The 24486-nt window shown below is 59.2% G+C and overlaps 1 protein-coding gene across 6 annotated transcripts in view; it reads right to left on the bottom strand.

The window, feature by feature from the left end:
* SHANK2 (SH3 and multiple ankyrin repeat domains 2) overlaps positions 1 to 24486 on the bottom strand; it is a 471724-nt gene that overhangs the window by 253969 nt on the left and 193269 nt on the right. Inside the window, exon 1 of one of the 6 annotated variants that reach the window (XM_057506714.1) lies at positions 128 to 701. The exons of the other annotated variants lie outside the window; for them this stretch is intronic. Within the exon in view, the coding sequence (XP_057362697.1) occupies positions 128 to 323 (196 nt within the window). The 5' untranslated portion in view covers positions 324 to 701. Of the gene's footprint in view, positions 1 to 127; positions 702 to 24486 lie in introns of those variants that run through there. 6 annotated transcript variants of the gene reach the window in all.

Below are 24486 nucleotides of genomic sequence, written 5' to 3' on the forward strand. Positions count from 1 at the left end.
TAATTATTCCCTTCACGACAGGAATGAACAACCAGCAATTTCAGGAGGCACTGGAGCCCTCCTCTCCCCGGAGAGCTAGGAAGAAACCGCGCGTCTCCATGCACATGTCCCTAAGCTGTCTCCTTACCTTCCTTCTTGGTGAAGGCATTTAACAAAGACTTCATTTTCCCTCCGACTTTGGCAGCAGTCCGCTCATTATATAACCTTCTCGGGTGGGAGGCAGGCGGGGGGCGCTGCCCAGCCCCGCGGCGCTGGGGCGGCTCGGACCCGGGGAGCGGTGGCAGGCATCTGGGCACTGCATGCCTCCAAGCATAGCTGGGCATGCCAGACCCGGCACGCCGGCGACAAAGCCCACCCCATATTCCGTCTGTCAGCTGGGCACCAACTGCGCGCAGACCGGGGCGCTCTCAGACCCGGCTGCCTCTGCCCGTGCCCGTCATGTGAGCAGCGCTATTCTCCTTTTGTGATCAGAGCGTCTGGGAGGCGGTTAACGGGAGTCAGGCTTCCTGGTGCCGGCAGACGCTGGGGAGGCATTTGCGAGCCTCAGCCCCAGTTATTCATGGAAACTCGGGGCTGGTGCTCCAGCCCCCTCTGCTCAAATGTGCCTGGGGTGAAATAGGAGGCACCGTGCTTTCCTCATTTTATTTTTAAAGAAAAAGCCAAGTTTTCTCTAAAGCTACTTGACTGTCGGCAGATGCGGTGCGGTGAGCAAGTCAAAGGGATAAGGCACCCCCGTTCCGTGTAAGCCTCATGCCAGACCCACGTTAGCTGGGCAGCCCTGGCCGGCGTCCTGGAGGTTCTGCACATGACCCAGATTTCCGTTTGAAAGAATCAGACACAAATACCAGTTACTTCCCCGGCTCACGCGCATCACGGTAAATACCCTGGAGAAAACAGGACCCCCCCCCCCCCCCGCAACCAATCCTTTTTTTTTTTTAAAGAGAGAGAAAAGAATTAAATTTCCACCCAGCTACGGCTTGCCCCAATTCCATGCAGCTGGCAAAAATGAGCATCTTCAGAGTGACTTCACACATTTCTTTAGCATTTCCACCCTGACAGAAGTCTGGGAGAACCAACACAGAAAGTTCTGTCTGGAGAGCACCCACAAAGGAGGGCCGGGAGCAGGGGCACTCCGCGGCAGGTGGGAGAGGTCTTCCCGGAGCGCCCCAGGGCGCGGGCTCTGCCACCCAGCGCATCTGCTGCCATGGCTCCAATTAAGTGTGCGTTTTTCCAGTTGCTAAGAGAACCACTTCCGAAATTTCACACACACACACACACACACAAAAAGGTGTTGGGGGTGGGAGAAACACCTGAGAATGAGGAAATGAAGGGGAACAACGCAGTTGGATTCCATGTGGTTGGCACGCTTGTGTCCACAGAAAAGGTGGTGCAGGAGACCCTGGGGGGCTTCGTGGAGCACCCGGCCGGCTGGATACCTCATGCGGCGGGGGCTCGGGGAAGTGAGTATGGAGACTATGGCGCGTCCATCCGGCGTGTGTCCTGTGTCAGCTCAGTGCCGGTCACTGGACAGCCCGACGGCCCCAGCCCACCACGTTGGGCCGCGGATCTGCAGAGCGGGGCCCAGCCCCCTCTGAGATGCACCCCAGGACACGACGCTGCTGCAGGCACAGCTGACCATCAAAGACCCGACTTGTCTCCCACAGCTCCCATCCCTGGGGTGGCGATGCTGGCAGACTTCAATGTCCCCGGACATTGGCGGCAAGGTCAATAGCTTCCGCACGCATCTCCCGCAGACGCAGTGTCCTGAGCAAAGACACTGCTGCTCCCACTAGGGGAGGTCGAGGCTGTGTCCCCCAGAAGACTCAGCAGGAGTCTTCAGGATGGCTGTGTCTGCTTCATGGGGAGTGTGCTGGCCAAGGCCCTGCCGCCTGCCCTCGTTGGGATAGGATGCCACAGGGACAGTGAGCCACAGGAGCCACCCCCCACCCCCCAAGAGGCTGCAGCCCTGCCACGTGAGCCCAGGGAGCTCGCCGAAGCTCAGGGAACCCTCCAGGAGTGGGGGAGGCTCGGCGATGCCCAGCCCCCCATCTGTCTGTGACGGATACCGCGGCCCCAGCTGGGCTCCCGCGCCAGTCTACCCTCTGGCTCTGCCACCCTGCTGTCAGGGGTGGAACAGACTGTGTGCCCTCCAGGTTGACGGGGCGGTGACCTCGCCAAGGGGCCAGTGTCGCCTCCACCGTGACCGGCATGGGGAAGGAGGGCCGTGGGGAAGAAATGGCTGCCCTGTGCACCACCGTGGACATCGGCCTCTCCTCTAACTTGAGAAGGCAGCCCTTTCCCCGTGCTGGGGAGACCCAGGGACCCCCAAACAGCACTGAGTCCCTGCTGCTTTGCACACGTAGCATCTGTCACAAGCAGGAACTGTGGGAAACACGGGGCTCTGGCTGCCCGCCTGGGAAGGGAGCCTTACAAGATGTGGCCCGGGGCGCCATGACCAGGGAAACGGGCTCACCCGCCTGGGCAGAGCGCCAGGCCCTGCTCTCTATCCCGCCTGTGGTCGGCAGGCTCTGCACAGGCCCACAGGACACAGTGGTGGACAAGGCAGAAACTATCCCTGGCGTCCCTCCCGGACTGCACAGGGGGCAGGGCTGGGCAACGAGGCCAGACTTTGGGCGTAACTGGACCTGAGGAGCCCTGGACACACCCCTTGGCCAAAGTACTCCTTTCAGGGCACCTTTCATTCTTCAGATAAGCAGACCACTTTTCCAACCCGTGCTCCCTCACGCATCCAAGGCCTCCCACCCCCGGCTCGCACGCTCTCCCAGAACACTCCACGCGGCAGGGAGCTCACCGCCTGAGCGCAGAGGTCCGCACCGCTAGCCACAGGCTGCAGCATCCCCACAGCGAGGTGACACCGGCTCTGGGCCCGCGTGTGCATTTCCTTCCCTTCCCGTGGACAGGCCCGCACCTGCCTCGACTGCTTGGTGGAGAAGCTGCAGCACTAAAGACACACTTTATCCCAATAAACACAAAGCCCTCCGGGTCCTCGGGGCCACTTTGCATTCTGTGCTCCGACCTGTGCTTTCCTGAGATCCAGGGGCAGTGGTCATCCGGTATGTCAACCTGTATTTACCTGCCTCATTGTGTTTTACGAACATGCCCTCCACCTGAGGCCGGCAAGCCTGCCTGGACGGGAGAGGCGTTCGCAGGAATGCATGCTCAGTGGGAGCATGCAGGGTGTGGGCCCCCGCCCCAGCCCCCTGCACCGGGGCTCTGGGAGGAGAGAGCACAGCCCACATGCCACCGAGCACTGCGCTTCTCTGCACCTCTCTGCCACCTGGGGAGTGACAGACACCTGCCACTCTACGTCAAACCACAGCTCCAGTGTGGACCTGTACCTGGAGAGGTGGAGGGAGAAGACACTGTGGGTGTCCTGCCCAACCCCAGGAATTACCAGCACTGTCTCTGAAACAACAGTGTTGAGGAAACCAAGAGCTACGGGACCAAAATAGAAATTATAGCAAAGATGTAAGAGGAAACTTGAAAGTCCATCTCTCTCCAGGCGCCCAGACACCTTTCTTTAGGAGCAGCTTAATCTGTGACGGGCCTCAGGCTGCACCCCCTCAGGCTCCCATGCCAGCCCCATGGACGGGACGGGTAAGGCCATGGGCCTGGAGATGTCAGAGCCCCAGCTGCCCGCAGACAGCTGTGCGTTCCTCCCATGAACTCCTAGACCCTTTGCCCTGGTGCAGTGGCCTGCATGTGGCCTGATGGTCCCCACCAGAGGCTGTGCTAGCCACACTCCTGCTGAGTACGGACGGGGCTGGATTGCAAGTGGATTTCATCAGACGAGTTTCTGGTTTGAGCTGGGCTCGGGGCAGGCAGGTGGTGGGGCACGGGGGTCAGGATGCCACGTGGTGACTCATCACCTGCTCAGCCACCCCGAAGGACGAGGGAGCACCTTTTGAGTTGGGAATGTTTGAGGTCCATGGACAGGTGAGAACTCAGGAATGAAGATCAGATGGAGCCCCTGAATCAGGTAGTAGTTTCCAGGAAGAAGGAGGGTTGCCCCGAAATGACCCCCACACTGGCAGCCTCCTAGTCCGGCCCTTTAGGCCACCGCCTCAGTGCCACCCAGCCCAAGTACAGTGCCAACCCCTGGGTGAGGAGCAGTAAGTGCAGAAATCATCAGTGAATAACGAACAACTGGAAGCCAGGCCTCCCCTTCCCCGCTCCCCAGGGCCTGCCTTGGCCTCTGCGACCCCCAGGCCCCCTCTCGCTCTGACCTGCCCTCCCAAACGCTCGTATCTCAGCTCTTTATTTGCCACGTCTTTCGACAACTGCCTGACAACAGGCTGAAAATAATTTCATTCCTTGTATATAAAAAAGCTGTTGGCACGTCAGAACATTTCAAGATGCTCTGAAATCCTGGCAGGGAAGATGCGCCAGGTGTTGTGAACATGCCTGGTGAGAGTCTGCCATGCTGGTGGGTCTCAGGAACACCGGACACCGAGCACGCCCACTGGAGCCACGGGAGCCACGCCGGCGAGGGAGGAGCTGGACATGAGGCCCAGCCATCTGACTGAGGGGCCGGTCTGCACCTCCCTCCCTGGGCGGCTGTGCGCGGGTCAGCCACCCAGGCCTCAGTCTCCCTGTATGTAAGGTGGGAATGACCAGCTCCTTCCCAGAATTGGCTGCGTCACTGGAGCTCACGTTTGAAGCACAAAGGGGTAGGGGGCTCACCTTGCAGGGCTGAGTCTCTGCTCCAGCACTTCCCAGCTCTGTGACCAGCCACCGCAAAATCATGCCATCTCTCCAGGCCTCAGTTTTCTCAGCTGTCAAATGGGTGCCACCTCATAGGAGGTGGAGAAGATCAAGCCATTCAATATTAGTAACAATGCCTGGAGTGGTAGCGATCACTAAATACATTCAACTTGAAGAAAATCTGTAAGCAGACAGCCAGGCAATCTCCCTGCACCAACCTGCCCTCCACATCTGTAATAAGCCCTCTAGGTCCCTCAGAATGTGCTTAAATTATCCTTTAAGGTGTTGCCTCCTCCAGGAAGTCTCCCTGACTGATCCAATCGTTGGAGAGACCCCTGATCAGGCTCTCATAGCAGAATCGACCCTCAGGGCATTTCCTGATCACAGGAAACTTTCAGCTCCTTGAAGGCAGGTTTACTACGCAGCTACCCATCACCCTGAAAACTGGAGGTACTCCCCAAAGCTCTGGATGTGAATGAGTGAATGAATGAGTCAACCAATCCAATGAAGAGCGAGGGACAAGGCCTCGCTTCTCTCTGGCTCTGAGTGCCTCGGGCACTTCCCCAGGGACACCGGGCTGGCCCCTTGGCTGTGCTGAAGCCTCTTGGAGCCGGAAGCCACCTCACTTCTCTACCCCACCCTGCTGCCTTCCCCACCTCCGCCCCAGGCCTTGCTGCCCTGGACTGGCTGCAGGGCTCCGGGGCCAAACTCACAACACCCCACAAGCAGGTGCTCTGGACATCAGGCAGGCAGTGTCCTCAGTCCTTGCTGTGCCTACAGAGTCCCCACCCTGAGTCCTGCCTGCTCGGGTGGGCAGGGAGACCCAAGACTCATTCCTTCAGCTTCCCTGCTACGGGGGCTCCAGGCTACAGATGCCCGGCGCCACGCTCCAAACCAGGAGGGGCAACACATTGGAGCCGGTGGGTGTGGACGTGGCTCCAGAAGAGTGTCCAGTTCTCGCCAGGGCTGTGCCGGCTCCAGGGAGCAGCCCACGTGCGGCTGGGTAGCAGGCTGGCCTGCCGGTTCCCAGGTCTGGCTCTCAGGCCCCTGGGTGCGCCATGCACCACCTGAACCCTTTAGGACCATCCTTTCCTGCACCAACAAGCCAGAGTGGACTCCTGCTTGCCGCCAAGGCCCCGGCTGATGGAACCCGGCTGGCCCAGGCGCAACAGTGTCCGAGCCCCTGAAATCCCAGAGGCTGTCCCCCGCTCTCTTTTCACGTGGCCCGGGGACTGACTCAGGCCCCACCTTCTAGTGGTGGGAGACAAGGAGAGGTGGCCGGAAGGAGCCGGGGCTGATCAACAGAGGAAGCACCTGAGTCTATTTCTGCCTTAACACAAACTCCTGGAGGCGGCTCCAGCCTCCCATCAGACAGGAGGCCCACGGGGGAAACACAGCTGGGAGGGTCTCGGTGGGCCACCAGCTATACCTTCCACTTTATCTCACAGAAGCGAAAAACAAATGCTGAGAAAGCAGCCACATGCGTGCCCGTGCTGTCCAGCTCGGCCAAGCCAGGAGCAGGGAGGTGGCGGGTCCAGGGCGGGTGTGGGCTAGACCGGATTCTGCCTGCCCACCCCCCACTGACCCAAAATAGGAGGTCCTGCCTCCTTTCTGCGTAGCCTTAGACAACTGCGACTTAAATATTAGTAGGCAACATTTCTCCATCTCACAATAATTGTTAAATGAATCATACTTTTATAAATAACATGGGATATAAAAAAGCATCTCGGCAATAATGCGGGGTTATCTTTGAACAAAGATGTAGGTGTCTGCAGCGTTTGTGACAGTCCCGTCAGCCGGGGCCACTGAGGGAAGCTTTGCCCCTGGAGGGTCCATTGAGGCCTGTGGAAAACCGCAGCGCCGGGCACCCGCGCCGGGCACCCTGGGAACCTCAGGACCCCCCACGGGGTCGGGGTTCCCCCCGCTGGGCCGCACTGGGCTCAGTGCTGACGATGGCCATGGTCTGGAACTCTGGCAGGTACCAGTCGCCAGCTTCCTGACACAGCAAATCAGGCTTTGGGTCCAAGACCAAGGTTGGAGTGGGGGCAGGGAGAGGGGTTGGAGGGCTGAACGGGGGTGACCATAAAGAGGGCGAGAGTCCCCGAGATGCGTCCTGGGAGGATCACAGACCACAGACACTGCCCTCGTCTTTCTCCCTCCACGCAGCTGCGGCCTCTGCCAGAGTCCTGCAGACACCAAGGGCCCAGCAAACCGCCTGGGCCGGGAGGCAGGGGCCAGCGGGCAGGGCTGCGGCTTCAGGGAAGCATGAGTGCCCTGGGCGGCCCTTCTGAGAGCCAAGCGACAGCCCACTGGGGAAACTGAGGCTCAGAGCACAGCCACTTGGCGCTGGGTCCACCCAGCCCCCTCCGCTCAAGCGATGGGCCCTCAGCCCCCATGGCAGCCTTCCCAGGTGCCGCATAGCAACCCGTGCCTGCGCTTGCCAGGTGACACTCTCGGGACTGCGTCAGCATGGACTGGGCTGGTGCTGACCATCTCTCCCTGCCTGAAATGTCTTGTTTCTGGAACTCCTTAAACCATGAGCACCTCCTCCCCACTACCAGAACCTTCCAGAAGGCATGGGGCAGCAGAAGGGTCACACACTTTCCTATCTTCAGGATACAATACCAGACCTGGCACAATATAGGAGCTTATAAATACATGCTCTAGTTGATTTAGGTCCTTGTCTGCTCATTTAAACATCTTGGTGGTCTGTGAGTCTACCCCTGTTGGTCATGGTTTTCTGTGATTGCACATCACATCTTCCTGCTTCTCTGCATGTCTAGTAATGTTTGGTTTTACATCAGCCACTGTCTTTGATGTGTTGCAGAGCCTCTGGATTCTGTTATCTTTTTCTGAAGAGTGTTGAGTTTTTCTAACAGGGAGTAAAATTATCTGAAGAACAGCCTGTCCTGTGAAGGCGTTAGGTTTTGCTTTTGTGTGTGTGAATCTCTGTTGGTTGGCCCTGGGATGACATCCTGACTCTAGGGTCCTTCTGGGACTCTCACAGAAAATGCAAAGTGTTTGCAAACTCCTTTGATGAGGCAAGACTCGGTAACATCTCCCCCATGGAGAACCGACTGGGGTCTCCCCTCAGGTCACTGAACTTTCAACTGCTGGGTTCCAATAGGAACCCTGGACTCCTATCTTGCACATGGTAGTTCAGAAGTCAGTCCAGACTTTGAGGGGAGTTTGTGTGCAGATTTGGGGCTCTCTCCCCTCTGTTTCCAGCCATTCAGGCAGCTCTGACCCAGACCTACAACTGCTGAGTCCTTGACCCAGTGACACTCACTTTCTATCAAGGGTTCCTCTCATTAATGAGGGTCCCACCTGATGGACTCCCCTTCCATCCAGGGTCTCAGCCCCTCTGGTTATGTCTGGTTTTTGTTTCCTGCCAAAGCCTGTAAGTAGGTGTTGTTATTTTTAAATGCTTTTCCCAGAGTTTGTCGTCATCAGGAAAGCCATCTGAAATGAGCAACTCTGTCTTTTTTTGGGAGACAGAAGCCAGGGTTCATAGTCAGCTATTAAGCAAAGAAGTGCCCCCCCTCCCCATGTGCACACACAGTGCCCAGCAGCGAGTGCCTGAGCTCCACGTACAGGGGCGGCAGGCATGCCCAGCAGAGGGATGGTGACTGTGTCAAAGCAGAGAAAAGCAGAGAGCCGTGGGGTGAGGAGGCCTAGGTATGCCGTGGCCGCTGACATTGTGAGCAGAAGGGGCCTGGGCAAACGGCTGCTCCTGGCACCATGGACGTCCCTGCGGCCTGGCTGGGAAGGACCGTAGGCACTGAAGAAATACTTTTCAACACAAGACTCCAACCTCTGCGAAGTTCCAGAACCGCCACCCCGACCCCCCAGGAGGCTGGAGGTGAGGGCAGGTGCCAGGGCAGGCCCCTGCTCTCCAGATCAGGGTGTTAGCTGACCAGAACTTGTACAGGTGCCAGGATGCCCCAGGAAACGGAGTGCTCACAATGCTGAGTGAGCGCTGGGCTGCTCCCCACCTGGGTTCATTACCTTGTTAGCAGGTCCTAATGCAGATTTGTATTTTAGGAACTAATTAAGCCTGGTGACTGATTTAACCTTCAAATGAATTCCTTCCAGGGCTGAGCTGGCAGCTCAGTTCGCCTCTTAGGCACCACAGTCAGGAAAACCCCAAATCCAGGAGGAACCCACCCCTGAAGGGCAGGGGAACGGGGAGAAAGGAACCCCGGACTGCAGGCAGGCAGGGAGGCTCAGGTCCGCGGGCTGCCTGCTGGCATGGAGCTGAGGCAGGAGCCATCTGGGTGGGCAGAGTGAGGGGCACCGAGGGCTGCCGCACAGTGACTGCTGCCCTAAGGCTCACCCTGGTGTCACTGCTGCGGCTTCCTGCTGCTGAAGCCCCACCCAGCACAGGCTATTGCTGGCCTGGTACACACTTCATTGTCTCTTCAGCCCCGGGAAGTGGGTATATTCACACGCAGTTTACAGACATGAAGACTGAGGCTCGGAGAGGTCCCAGGCCTCATTCAACCCCATGCTCTTTACCGGGGCAGTGCTGGCCTCACTTTCAACTCCACACCATCAAAGCAAGCAGAGGTGCCCAGAACCCTAGACAGGAGGGAGGTTGGGTGGGCCCTGCCAGGTAGAGGGGGGTGTCTCACCGGAGCTCCAGCACATCACACAGCAGGGGGCAGGGGATGCTGGACTGGAAAGACTCGTCAGCATGCGTCCTGATCCTACCTCTGCTTGGCTGTGAGTCCCTGTCTCCCCCGGGCCTCAGTTTCCCCATATGGCAAACAGGGAGCCGAGTGGAATGCCCTCTAAAAGTCCTTCTGGGCGGGAAACCCGAGGACCCTGTCCCATCTGAACAGCATCCTTGTCTGCGAGAAGCAGAGGGGTCCCCAAGGATTTCGGGGGCACTGACATTACTGGTAGGACAGGTGGGGACCAAAGAGGTCAGGTGTCTCCTCTACACGGCCCCACAGTTAAGGGCACATGAGGGGAGCCCCCTTCTGTGGTGGGTGAACGACCAGAGGCCCTGGGACTTTGGCCATTCCAGGCAGAGGGCAGCAGGCGGAGGCTGGAGCCTGCGGACCTGGGGCCACCCTCCTGGGCAGGCAGAGGACAGGGCCATGGGGTCTCCCTTGGCCACCCAGGCCCCAGAGCACTTCCGAGAGGCCAGACTGCCGCAGGCCAGTGGGACTTGACTGTATGTCACGTCCCTCAGAGACACGTTGACTTGCTGTCATCTACCTCAGGGATATGGCAGAGGCGTCAGCTGGAGATGACACACCAGTGACCTCAACACCAAAGGAGGCCACAGGCCACATGGGCCACGTGTGTCTTCCGTCTCCGCCCTGTCTCCGTAACCATGCGGGGGTTGGGGGGACTCCCTCCTTCATTATGAGCCTCAGGACTTGAGGCCCAGAGCAGTTCAGGAACTTGCCTGGGGTCCCCCCTCTGCCTGTGGTGGGCTGGCTTTGAAGCCGTAGGGTCTGCCTTGGTCCCGTGACTGACCCAGCAGTTGATGCTAAGCCCCAAGGACTGCATCCGATGTCCCAGAAGGGCCTGGAATTCCAGCCCTGACCTGCACCGGCCCCTCTCTCCGCCCTCCTCACACAGACGTGAGCCAACTCCAGGGGGGTCAGGAATCTCTCCCGCCCCATTTTCTCGCTCCTCCGTGGTGCCTGGCTCATGGGTGGTGTGATTTCTTGCACACTTTTCCATGCCTCAGCCTGACCCCAGGGCTGTCTGGTCAAGCTTTGGCTGCTGTCACACCCAGGCAGCGATCCCGGAAGCCTGACCCACCCCCAAACCATCTTTTACCCCCAAAGGGGACCCTGCCCTCGCGTGTTCCCAGTGCTGTTACTGGCATGGCACCAGCCCCAGGGGCAGCTCCAGGGAACTCAACCACCCTCTGTGTGTCTCCCTGTTCACCCAGGGCTCCTGCAGAAGGGGTGGGTCCTTGTTCGTCTCTTGCCCCTGGGCCCGCAGCCTGGCAGGGCCCTGGCTGCTGTCACCTGCGACGTGCTCAAATCACAATGGGACAGGCCAATGTGGGTGACGCTTGAGCAAGCCCTGACGACCCACAAAGCATGTGTACACACCCAACATCTCATCATGTTTTGAAAATACTTATAATTTCTCTCATTCCTTTATAATGAAATTAGAAGATAGTTTTGCTTTGACTTGGGGTCTAAACACAAGCTGGGAAGAAAGCCATTCTGGAGAAAAAGCACATTCCCATGTTGGGGCGGCCCTGGCTGGCTACCAGGACTTCCAAGACACTGTGGGTGATGCCCACGTGGCCGACATGGAGCCTCAGGGCACGGAGGCCATGCGGCCACCCAAGAGCCTTGATTTAGCTTGCCACCCCAGACAGGCTGGATGACCTCTGAGCCTGCCGATGGGGCTCTGCTGACCCCCTCTGCCCATGGCCCTTTCAGGAGCCCCTTCAGCTGGAGGGAAGCAGGCAGGAGGGGAGGAGTCTGCAGGCCTGGCCAGAGAGTACCCGTTCTGGAGCAAGGGTGAGCCCTGGGCCCCCAGCTCTCTCCCGGCGCCCCTGCACACCTTGCCAAGCCGAGTCCAGACACAAAAGCTCACTGGCCTGTCTTATAGCCCCTAGCTCCTGGGCAACTAAGGGCCTGTTTTGTGCCAGGGAAGAAGCCAAGACTTGTCCCAAAGTGCAGGAAGTGCCACTGTGAGCCTCAGGGGACAGCAAGCTGGGTTCCCAGTGCCCAGAGGGCCAGTGTCCCTCCACGCCATGCCCACTGGGCCTCGCTCTCAGTCCCTGGCCTGGGAACAAGCCCCCGACCAGGGTGTGGGCACCGGGCAAGAAGACGGGAGGAAGGCACATGGATAACAGCAGCTGGTCCTGGAGCCCAAGAAAGGCAGGCGCCACCAGGGGACACTTTCAAGCGCACACCAGGAGAGCGCTCTCCCGCTGGGGATGTCTGCGGGGGCTGCCGGGCTGGGGGGCTGCCCATGTCGGCCTGAGAGGGGATCCTACTGCTCTGAGGTCAGCGGCCCAAACCCGGAACTGCGGGACCTCACCCAGCTGCGGGGCCTTGGTCATCTGCGTTTGGGGCAGTGAGGGGCGGGAAAGCCCCGGCATCCAGAGGCGCAGTCGCCATCCAGAATCGGATGGCCACTCTGTCTTCCTCTGACCCAGCACTCGCGCAAAAGCTGACGAAGAGCCCCACGGTGGGCGGCCCGTGGCCGTCCTGGATGCGGTGCTTGCTTCCCCGCAGCCGGCGTGAGCCTCTGCCGCACAGGCTTGGGTCTCTCCCTGGTGGTTTTATGATTTAACGAGGTCATGGCTCTACCTGCACAGATGGGCATGGTTGGCATCGCATCCTGAGCCCCAGACTCCCTGTGTGGGCTGGGCAGAGCCTGCGCAGCCCCAGGCATCAAGGGCTGGGGCTGAACTCAAGCGGGGCTGGGGTGCGTGAGGTTTACTGCAAGGGGTTCCGGGGCTGTGTGCAGGGGACAAGGCTGGGGTGGGCTCAGGAGAACCTGGAGCATGGGAAGCATTCACGGGCCAGATGGCTGGGAGGGGCTGGGGGAGGAAGGGGCGCCGGAGGAGCCTCTGCAGATTTATGGAGGGTGGAGTTATGGACTGAGTTCGTGTGTTGTGGTCCTGGCCTCACAATGCGGCTGTGTTCGGAGGCGTGGTCTTTGCAGAGGTGATCAAGGTAAATGAGGTCACAGGGTGGCCCTGATCTCACAGGACTGACGCCCTTACCAGAAGAGGTCAGCACACAGACATGCACAGAAGGGCAGCCGTGGGGGCACACAGGGAGAGGACAGCGTCCACACGCCCAGGGGAGAGGCTTGGGGGAGCCGGCCCTGCCCACCCCGGGGTTTCAGCCTCCAGCCCCAGGACCTGGAGATGATGTCATCTGTGGTTTAAGGCCCCTTCTGGGGGACCTTGTGATGGCAGCCCCATGATTCAGAGCCTCCTAAGGTAGGATTTCTCCAGACATTGCCATTTGCTGCTTGTGCCTGGGAGTGCACATATTTCCTGGGCATTTTAACCTGTCCATAAATTCTATCTCCTTGGATGAGGGGGTGTACCATCTTCATCCTCCTCCTTGGCTTGGGGGTTCAGCCTCCACAAACCCTTCCCGATGACCTCTCCACCTTCTCTGGGATGGGGCTCGGGGCCTCTGCATCCACCCAGTGACCCATCAGGGTCTGCACAGGGGGAGAAGCCGGGGCTGCTCACCATTGACTGTGTGCCCAGCACCCACTGGCCTTCATTCATGTCTCTTGATAGAAAGAACCTTCCAGCACGCTGTCCTCCTGACTGAAGGTGCCTCCATAGCACCAATTCAACTCATTAATGCTCTGCTTAAAAAATTCAACCAATGCCCCATTTACTAACTGGGCCAGCAGAGCACTTCCTTGAATAAAACGTCAGCTGTTCAGTTACCGCCAAGCTGTTCAGCCTCTACCTGAAACCGTCATGTACTTTTCCATTTCCCTGAGCTCTGAGCCTAGCCCCCCGCAGCCAACGTGTTCAGCGAGGCAACGGTTTCCAAGGCCAGGGCACAAACTCGCCCACTTAGCAGGACCCAGGGACACACTCAGAAGTCTGGGTGTGTGGGCTCGGCTTTGCATTCGCCCCACTGCCACAGCGCTCTGAGTGACCCCGCTCCACGCGACCGTGGAGTGACACGCTGCTCCTTCTGTCACACATCCTTATGGGCGGCTGACATGGCTCTCGGCTTCTCGCCTTTATACATAACGCAGCCGTGGACATCTTCCCACGTGTGACGCATTTCTCCTTCCGAATCATTCCTCAGACTACACCCCCAGGTGTGACCGGCAGGTCTGGACATTCACACTTCCGACAAGTTGCTTTCCCCAAGTTTTACCAATTTCTATGACCAGACAATTAGGACCAAGTTTTCCATACAAGAAAAACACTCTTTTCTGGAATGAGAAATTTAAAAAGTGTGTTTCAATCAGGGAAGAAGATATAGACGAGCAAGAACACCGGCATGCAGGTAGGAGTCTTACCCACTGGTGGGCTGTTGGAGGGGCTGCGGGGCCTCTGAAGGACTCACCACAAGGAGAATGCTTTCCCCTTCCAGGAGGAAGTGGAGAAACAGATGTGACCACAGAAGCCCCTTCCAGGTCTCCGAGGCAGTCCATGGACTTCCTGCCACCCGGCTTCCTGAACTTAGATCGGGGGGTGTTTACCCACCATGAGGCTGGCACCTGTGAGAGACAAGACTCCCGCTGGGGCTGATGGGCTGGGCACCCAGTGCAGGAGGCCGTCTTAGGGCCCGAGGGTGAGGCAGAATGCTGGGTGATGCGGTTTATAATGCCCCCGAATCATCCAGAAAGGCTGTTCCCCAAGATCTGGGCAGAACTGCGGGGGAACCTGGGCTACTAGATCCCACAGGAAACAGGGCTTGCCCGGTGGAACAGAGAAGCCCATGAAATTCAGAATTAAATGGACGGCCCTTCATGAATGAACAAACACTTCGCATAATTACAGAGACGGAGGAAAGGGGAGTGGAACAAAGGGGACGGGTGGTGCGTTCTGACTAGTGTGCAGCTCGGGCTGAAAATAGACCTGGAGCTGCCGCGCAGAACTCGCTGGTGTCTGTCTCCTGCCTCCTGCCATCAGACAACAGGCAGCTCGCAGCGGGGAGGAGGGGGCGCCCGCGCCAGGGGAGGCCCTCAGGCATCCCGTCTGCCCTGGGAAAGCGTGGCCACAGCAGCTGGGTGCAGAGTGACCCTGAGACCAGGACTGGGTTTCATGCCTTTTGGAAAGTGAATTGAACAAAAAGGAACTGGAGGTCCTGAGGTCCTGGTCCTGCTCCAGCACAAGAGTGCTGATGGGTCTATGATCACCCCAGGAACCAGGGGGTGACTTCAGCCCAGAGAGGCTCAGGAACCCTCCCCAGGCCACAGAACTGGCCACCGAGCTGAGGCTTGGGAGTCCGTGATCTAACCTGTCCCCGGGGGTGCTGTGAGCACTGAATGGGGGAGTCTGAACCCTGAGCCTCCGGTGAGCTCCTCGGCGCACAGGACACCCTCTCTGTGCACGATAGCACTTGGGAATTCATCTGTGTTGCCAAGAGAAGCCCCTGCTGTGGGCTGCGTCTCCCTTCTCTGCTCTGGAGGGGCCGTGACCTCAGCTGGGTCAGCAGGAGCCCTCAGGAGACGCCTGAGCCCTTCATTTTCTGGATGAGGGGGTGCAGGTCCCCACAGAAGGCCCCCAGTGCAGGGTCCTGGGGGGCCCTGGGGAGACCGAGGCCCAGGCCTTTGCTTCGGGCCTCAGCTGCACCATCCTGCTGAGTCTGGGTGCCCCCGGGAGACCATGCCTCCTGGCGTCTCAGCTCGGCGATGCCTGTGCCTCTGCCGTCAGCATCCCGAAGGCAGGGTCCCCCAAACACGGCCTCGTCTCGAGAGCAGCGAGGGCCTCTGCTCCGTGTTTTCAGGCGAGGAGCCATGGCAGGGGCAGCAGCCGCCAGTCCCGGAACCTGCTCTCGGTGTGAAAACAGGGGCACTGCTTGGCTTCCGGGTCACCTGCCCAGGAGGGGCTGCCCTCTGCCCCACCCCGAGAGAGACATTTTAAATTGCTCTGGAAAGGGGCCCAGCTCCTGCCCTTAGCAGACACCCCCACCTAGGCACCTGGTCTTCCTCCCCCAGATTCCCAGGGCCCAGCCTCACCTCCCAGTCAGTTCGGCTCCGGGCCCCAATGCACCACGGGGCATCTACACCTGAGGATGAACCACCCTGGCTCTGCCTTGAGGTCACCCACCCACTGAACTCAGAGCCTCCCAGGGGGACTCCAGGTCGGGGGGCAGGACTCAGAGACTGTGGCCACCCGGGGCCTGAGGGGGACAGAGGGGGGAGGCAGGTTGGGAGGAGCCAGCCAGCGGCAGGCGGCTTCTTTCCGGTGCTAGAAGGCCCAGCAGGGCCGCGGGCGGGGGTGCTGCGCACCCAGTTTTAGCTGCTGAGGAGTGTGAGGTCCACGGCTCTTCGTTTCCGGCCCACGGCACGGGAGGAGGGGGCCTCTCCCAGGACGGTGTTTTTCCCCGAGTCTCTTAGCTACGGCAATATTATTACCACTTCCTAAAAAAGAAGCCAGAACTCTGAATTTCTACATGAAATCTCCTGATTTTAAATGCCGGTGACTAGTTACTATTTTATCCAAATGTATCTTCCAGTGTGGGCAAAGAACCTGCCCAGGAGCTGCCAGGAATCTGGGGGCTGGAGGTCTGGAAGGCAGCCGGCTCGCTCTCCGAGCACCCCCGCAGGGGTCAGCAGGAACCACTGGCCCCCAGGCCCCGCGGCCACGCAGCAGCCCTAAGTGGTGACTCAGTGTCGCTTTCCCAAAGTGAGTTCCATGGGGCCCTGGAGGCAGATTGTGCAAAACAGTTTCCACAGCTGAGTTTGGGAAATGCCAGGTCAAAGTGAGGGACTCTTTACTGCAGGACTTACCAGGGACTTTAATGTTCTAAAATGCATCCTGAGGGTCCAGGAAGGGGATAAAGTTGGAGGCATTTCCAATAGGATTCTACCCCAGACCTAGGCCTGCATGTTGCAGAGCAGCCGTGGAGCTCACTGGAACCCAGCATGTCTGCGTGGGCCACGCAAGGGCACAGCGCCCAGAGGCGGAGGGCAGGGACGTGTGCCCGCATGCCATTGCGATACAGGCCATGCGCAGGGGCCCCTCGGGGTGCTGTCTCCTGCTCAGAATCAGAGCCCGTCTTGCCCCACTGCAGTGAAGGCTTTATGCCGAGGAAACACGCCCGGGAGGCCTGAGCTACACGGGGTGGCTGTAGAACCACCGGTCCCACTAATGCTGCAAATGGCCGGGGCCACGCACTCCAGATGGTGAGCAGGCCCCCGACCACACCCTCGTGATCAGACTGGACAGAACAGGGAGCTTGTTCTCTCCCCAGGACAAGAGGCCAGGATGGGCTGCTAAGGGGTATGGGGCCTGGACTGGGGTGGACCCCAGCATCCCCTGGAGTGTAACCCTGAGCAGGCGGCCTCCCCTCTGGGCCTCAGCTCCGCCTCCATCGCATGGAGACACAGATTAAATGCGCTGAAGCACATGTTAGCTATTTGCAATTGCTCGTATTAAGGCATTCATGCCCTAAGAAGGAAACCAAAGCAGAAGATGCAAAGAGGCCGTCACATCAAACTGACTGACAGCTGCCATTTAACAAATCTTCTGGCCGAAGACTGGGATAAATGTTTATCTGTTACCTCCCTTAAAAAACACTTTAAATTGTGGTCAAACACACATAACATACATTTACCATTTTGCCATTTCTAAGTGTGCAGCTCAGTGGCATTAAATGCACTCACACTGCTGTGCAGCCATCCCCACCACCGCCAGAACTTCCCATCTTCCCACACTTGCCCCTACTAAACACGAAGTCCCCACCCTGCCTCCCAGCCCCCGGCGCCCACCATCCTTTCTGTGACTGCAGATCTGACGACTCCAGGCCCTCAGACGAGCACAGCCACAGTCCCCGTCCTCTTGTGACCAGCCCACTTCACCGAGCATATTGTCCTCAAGGTCTGCTCGTATAGGGGGGTCAGAATTTCCTCCCTTAGCCCCTAGAATCACACCAACCTCAAGAGGTCAATGCTCAGATGGCCAGACAGGCTCAGAGACGGTAAGCAAGTATCCAGGTCACACAGTCCGATCTGGGACCTGACCCTGGAGATGTCTGCCTCCAAAGAAGCCCCCACCCCGGGCCCTCTCCAACTGCCATGGAGAAGCAGGTAGAGGCAGGGGTTTTTGATGGATTTTCCTCGGTGATAAGCCTGTCCGCACAGGCAGCAGGCCCACCTTGGCCAGCGCCCGAGGAAGCTCTCTGAGCAGCGTGGACATCATTCCTTAGCCTTCCCGTCTGCTAGTGCCCTGCCACTCTTGACGGAGCCGGGAATCCTCGGGTCCTAGGCTCTGAGTCCCTGCCTGGGCTCCAGGAGAAAGGCCTGTGGCTTCTGGTGGTTAATGGGGATAGTAACCTAGGACCGGGGGCACCACCCAGGATGCTGGTGGGCCCCCCGTGACTGGGGACAGGTTGGAGGAGGAGGACCTGTGAGTCCAGCCCCTCAGCCTGGCTTGGCGCAGGGCTTCTCCGTCTGTAAAAGGGGCACACAGCCACCACCCAGGCTTGCCACAGCGATACGGCGAGGCAACACGAACGGCGGCTTCTGCGCCATAAGGTGACCCACAGGTGTGGCTGCGGCTCTCTGAGGGAGATGGTCCCAGCCCTCTGGAGACTGTCAGCCCCAAGGAGAAATGCCAGGGTCTCGCTCTGGACCACTCCTAGGTCTCTGGATTTTCCGCCCCACCGGGGTGCAGGGGTGCAGGGCCGCAGGAATCTCCCGGGGGCCGCTGACTGTGGGGGAGGCCTGGCAGGTGCAGGGCTTGCACAGGTCACAGGACTCTGTCTCAGACATGAAACACGGATCAGGGTCACAGCACGAAGCCAGTTGTCCAGCTTTTCCAAAGCATTCAGGTCTGTCTAGAACAGACAGAGGTATCATGGGACCATGTTTTCCTTCAGACCCAGCACATCTTTGCTCTTAGGAAAGGGCCCAATGTGGGACCCATGGCGGCAGTTGCCTTGGGAAGGACTCAAGGGTCACCCACAGTCTCCATGTCACTGTCAACAAGATGAAGCTGATGCCCCGAGCTGGAGGGTGCAGGCGTTCATAGGGGGCCATGACTCCAGGCACACTGGAGGGATGGGGTCCTGGGGGCCCCTGCCAAGGCTGCTCCCATGCCTGGCACTGGGCCGCCATGCTGAGAGCCTGGGTAGGCCTGCCACAGCACTGCAGGGTCCACAGTGTGGGGAACGAACCCCCTGGGCTCCTGCGATGGAGCCGGACTGTGGGAGCAGCCGACCAGGGCCCCAGCGCCCCCCATAGGTCTGGTGCTCGAGCATCACCTCCCGGGAGGGGAGGGGGAAGAACAGGGGCTGGAGAGCTTGCCCAGCCCCAGGGAACACTCCCCACCCCGCAGGCGGGTGAGACCCCGAGGCTCGGGCCAGGCTGAGGGTCCTGGCCGGTGTCCACAGGATGCAGGGGCAAACGGCAGGAGTGGGAAGCAAAGCTGGTGTTTCAGGCCTGGGAGCAGCCTGGGCATCTCTCCCACTGTCTATGGCCAAAGGGGTCCCACACGGCTGCCACCTGGTGGGCACGACGAGGGCGGGTGTTTATCCAAATGGCACCTGCCGCCCCAGAGTTTGCAGTGTGGTCGGTTTCCTGGCATCAGCTCTAACTCCCAGTTAAAGGGTAGGAGGTGAAATTAAAACACAGGCGTGACCTCTGATAGTGTCCTGGGCTGCCAGTGTCCCCGCAGACTGGGCGGCTTCATCAGCAGAAACGTGCTCCCTGCTCTGGAGGCCAGAAGAGCTCCATGCAGGGGTCGCAGGGCCACACTCCCTCTGGGGGAGGGTCCTCTGCCTCCCCGAGCTTCGGGGGCCCCCAGTGTCCCTGGGCTCGCAGCCATGTCCCCCAGCCTCTGTCTCCGTCTCCCCGCGGCCTTCCTTCCTGTGCACATCTGCAGGCTGTGTCCGAACCTCCCTCTCCCGTCCCTTTCAGAGGCGCTGGTCACTGCATTTCAGGCCGGTCCTAACCCGGTATGACCTAACTTTAATATAATGAAATATGCACAAACCTTGCTTCCAAACAGTCACATTTGGGGGTACTGGGAGGACACGAGTCTGGGGGGGCACTGCTCGGCCCGTTGGAACCTCCTGAGAAGGGGCATCTTAGCATTAGCACTGAGCACCTCAAGGGGATGGGCTTTGGACAGCTTTCACGTGTACCTATATTTACCAATTGCTTCTGTGTATTTCCACGAAGACCAAATATTACCTCTATTAGAAACACAGAGTAATGAATAAATATTCTCAATAAAGAGTAAAATTATTTCAAGTCCCAAAGGTCCTGGTGAACCATCACAAGAAGGAAGTTCCCACCCCCAGGGATGCTGAATAAATCCAGTGCGTCTGCCCGGAGTAGGCGACCAGCTCACGGCTCAGGAGAGTGTGCTCCTTGTGACTGTGGAGCCACTGCCACCCCAACGAGCCCCGTCAATGGAATGTGGGGCGCTGTGGGGCGATGATGAGCAAGCAGGTGGAGCTGGCTGGCAGCTCGGACTCAGCTCTCGGGGGGAGTCCAGCCTTGGAGCGTGTGATCCAGGTGGGCAAGCTCAGGGCTGCCTGGAGGGAGGCAGGGGCATGCACCCCAGGGCAGACCACACACTCCCTGTTCAGGCGGAGCAAGGCCCTGCTGGAAACTGCAGAAGGGTGCCCGGCACAAAGCCGAATGACTCCTGCTCCCAAAGGCCCGGGCACGCGCTGGTAACCCCAGAAAGGCTGAGAAAGTCCACTCTGTTCTCCAGTGGGAAGCTGGGTCCACGGGCAGCCAAGCCACAGGGGACGCACAAGCCCCCGCCCCGGGGAATCCGTCCTGGGAAGAGATTGGACTCCGTGTTCCTGCGCGTGGCCACCAGGCTGCAGCCCACGGCGGGAGGGCACAGCAGCCCAGGCCACACTCTGTTCAGAAGCACCTCCGCCATGAATAGCAGCACCCCAGCCCTTGGTTTCTCTTGCTCGTCCATCCAGAGACATGCCTGCTGTCCCAGAAACCTGGGTGCTTTCGGAGACCTTACGGCAAACGGACGGCCATTCAGCCAGGTGCCGACAGGTGCCCTCGTGGCCCTGGATGTCTGCACAGCAGGCTCAGCTGCTTGTCACCAACGTCACTGCTCTTCTCTCTCCTCCTCCAAGGCCAACCTGGTCGCACTCAGGGTTTGTCCTCTTAACAGTTCTGACACCTCCAGACAAGTGTCCCTTCAGCCCGTCTCTGCTTCCCTCATCCAACTGAGGCCAGAGCCCCAAAATGCAGCCCATCAAGGTGTCCCCTGGAAACCTTCTACAGCTCCCACTGCCCAGAGAGGCCCCAAAGCCCTGCCACCCTGCCTCCGCATGCCGCCCATCCCCCACGTGTCCCAGGCACACAGGGACAGCCACCCACCAGGACATCCTCCCCTCCAGCTGCGGACAGTCAGACTGCAGTCCAGCCTGATGGCGGCGACCGGAGTGGCGCCTGTGCTGAGCTCTGCGTGGGCTCAGGCACGTTCCCAGCAGCCGTGCAGCCTGGGCCTTCGAGAGGCCTCCGGCACCAGAGCTGTCGCTGTTACATTTCAGACAGGAAGTGCCCCCCAGTGCGCGCTCTGCCACCGGCACTTGGCACCTCCTGGCGTGGAATTCTTCCACCTCCCCTCCATGTACAGAGGCTCAGGGGCCCTTCACCTGGCACCCCTGAGAGGATGGGGACGGAACACATCCTGGGCACCATGCCAGCCTTCAGGTCAGAGCCGGTGGGACGGACCCACACAAGCCTGAGCACCCTCACCTGCCAGCCCCTCTATCTCCCTGTAGCGCCCAAGTAGACCACACATGGGTCACACGTGTGATTTGGTGGCAGGATGAACAGGAGGCTGTGATCACTAGGAACGTTTCAGAAGCTGGGGAGGCCTGGGACACCATGCACTCCACACCTCCTTTGTGAACCACATCAAAGGCTGCCTAGACACACGTGAGAAGGCTCACTGCACGCAGACAGCAGGGGCCGTGGGAAGGGGCTCTGGTCCTCTGCCCAGCCTCCGACCTGCACCCAGGGCTTATCATGTTGCACCCACCCCCCTGCCCCCAGCTGTGGGCACATGGGTAAGACAAACGAGTGAAGGAATTCCTGGTTCAACTCTTGGACCTGGACCTCATGGGAGATGGTGGGTGAGAAGAACCAGCAGGGGAGAAAACACGAAGGAAGGAAAACTGCTTTCACATGGAAGCACTGAACACAGGGCCTGGCATGTGGGCAGCTCCCAACAGTCATGGAGTGGATGGGGGGCATGCGGGGGGGATGGAAGGATGCACAGATGGTGGATGGGAGGGTACCTGGGTGGGTACATGGATGGGTGGATGGAAAAGTAAATGGGGAGGTGGATGGATGGGTAGGTTGGCGGACGGATGGGTGGGTGGAAGGATGGGGAGATGAGTGGATGGGAGGGTACCTGGGTGAATGGATGGGTGGGTGGGTGGAGATGAGGATGGGTGGGTGGATGAATGGGTAGGTGAGAGGACAGATGGACGACTAGACTGGTGGGTGGGAGGGTAGGTGAGGGCATGGAAAATGAGGAGAGCCAGGCAACAGGTGGCCCGAGGCCGAATCAAAGAGTAATTTTAACCAGTCAGTAATACAGGCCAGTGGAGATATTCTGTGTCCGAAGCCCACACTGTTGGCCACACTGTGTACGGAGAGGGTCTGGCGGCGCCCTGCCCCCTGCCTACACTCCTGCACGGCCCCTGCTGGCCAGAGCCCAGTGGCCCTGAGAAGGGGAGCTCTCCAGGCCCTCACAGGCCCCCTGCAGCTTGTAAGAAGAAGAAGAAAGGAAAAAACTTTTTCCATGTCTCTCTTAGAAGAGGGAACAAGAAAGACAAACGAGGTGTATTTTTAAAGGCCACGCTGCCCCCCGCCTGGCCGGCTGCCCCCACTTCTTTGCCTCTGCACAGTGGGAGTCTGCAGCCCTTCCTGAGGCGCTATTTCACTGACCACAACCCCACAAGGAGGCAGGCACCTCGTTCCCGCTTTGTGAGTTTCAAGGAGCTTACAAGCTCTCTCCCAGTGAGCTGGTGGCGGAGCTGGGTTCAGACAGCTACACCTGCCTGTCTGCCTGTCTGTGCCCAGAATGACTCTGCCTGCCCCCCACACCCCCAGCACCCCCCACCAGCATCACAGGAGCTCTGGACACCCCCTCGTCACCCTCAGTTGGCTAATGGGACCTGCGGCCCAGTGTGTCATCACTGCACTCCAGTCCGTGCTGGGGCCGGGTGCGTGCCACTCAGGGTGCCACAGAGCAGGGTGGGGAGTCCTGAGTCCCTGAGGTTCTGGATCCCCCAGAAGGAGCTGCGAGGACCATAGGGGGTACACAGGAGCTTTGGCATATGGCAGGACAGATGATTTATTTCATGCTTTCCCAAAAAGACGTAATTTCACAGAGGGCTCGGAGGTCCCGTTAGTTCTACTGAAGGGTGACTAAGGGTGGTAACAGCCGGGTAATGGGAATTCAGTGCTTCGGTGGGCCAGGTGCTATGTGACACCTGTCACCTGATAGGGCTGGGCCCAGGGAGCCGGGCTGTCCTGGCTGGTGCCCCACAGGGCCTGCTGCTGCCCCCGCCGGCCCACCCAGGAACCTGCGCTCTGCAGTGCGAATTCTCGGGACCCACGGCAAGTTGCCAGACACCTTGAGAGGGAGTCATTCAGATCACAGCGCCCATGACCTGCGCTTCTCCGCTTTCATCCCTGCCCAAATGCGCCGTGGGCTAAAATTAGGGCGGTGCTTGTCCCCGGCCTGTGCTCTGTCAAGAAAGAGTGGGGTACCACTCAGAAGCCGCCCCAGAGCATCTGCTTCCCATAGTCCGCTCATAATGCGTTTTAAATGGAGCAGTCGAAATTCGCTGCTGCATTCACACGAGGAACGGCAGCGACGGCCCCCAGATGCGCAAGGTTCTGTGTGGCCAGGCTGCCTCTTCACTCAGCCATGCCAGGCGGGCGGGGGCAGCTGCTATGCATGCCTGGAGCTGCCCGTGGGGTGGCCGCTTCTCCCCGTCTCCATCCCCCACCCAGCCGGCCCAACGCCGCCCTGCCGGCCAGTCCCCAGCCCGCCCGGCCCTCCGCCCCTGTGCCCACTCCTCCGGCTCCTGGAACCAGCAGCTCACCAAGCTTCCCCAGCCTCCCTACAGGCAGCTGTCCATGCAGCGGTCAACGGATTCTTCTTAAAGATACAGAGCATGGTGACTCTTTTGCTGAAACCCCTCCAAGGGTCTTCATGACATTCAGAATGAAATCCAGGCTGCTGACTTTGCGCCACGAGACCCTGGGGACCCGGCCCTTGGCTCCAGCCTGACATTCCTACCACTTCTTCAGGACTCTGCCCCTCCCACCCGCTCCCGCCACCATACCCAGCTACCCAGGCTCCTGGCGGCGCAAGCAAGCTTTCTCCACCACAAGCTTTAGCTGTTGACAGAAGCTGTTGCCAGGAATGTGCCACTGGCACATCTCTGCATGGCAGAATCCCCCCCCCCCCCCCGTACAGATTCCAGCCCATATGCCACACTCAGTATCGCTTCCTTGAGAAAGGGGGGCAGTCCATCGCCCCTGTAGCTTCAGCATCCTGTCCACTAGTAGCGCTAGTGCCTAGCAAAGGGTCAGAAAAAGCTTATTAAATATTGTTGTGGATGGCTGGCTGGCTGGGTGGGTGAATGAGTGGATCGTGGATGGATGGTAGGTGGATGGGTAGGTGAGTGGATGGGTGGGTGTGCCCGGATATCATTACCCCCAACACAGAGTCAAGCTAAAAATGGAACATGGATAAGAAATAATGCATCATAGTTTCAGAAAGATATACAGAGTTCTGCATTGAGACAAGACTGGCTGCTTAATTCTGTTCTGTGACAATAAATAAGTACATACAGTGTGGGGGGGGGGCGTGCATGCACACAGTGGGAGTGCTTTTCCAAGTCCTGTAACTGCCCTAACTTCTCTCTCCTCTCCTTTCCCGCATCATAACTCTGGGCAGATGCTGTGCTCCAGCCAAACTGTCCCCGGTTAAACCTTCCATAGCACTTCCTTTTTTTCCTCCCCCTCCCTCCGGCTCTCCCATCACCCACCCATCTGCCCCTCTTCTCTTCCTTCCACCCACCATCTCTCCGTCTACCCACCCACCCA

Source organism: Manis pentadactyla, chromosome 9 (assembly GCF_030020395.1).
Source record: "Manis pentadactyla isolate mManPen7 chromosome 9, mManPen7.hap1, whole genome shotgun sequence".
Lineage (NCBI taxonomy): Eukaryota > Metazoa > Chordata > Mammalia > Pholidota > Manidae > Manis > Manis pentadactyla.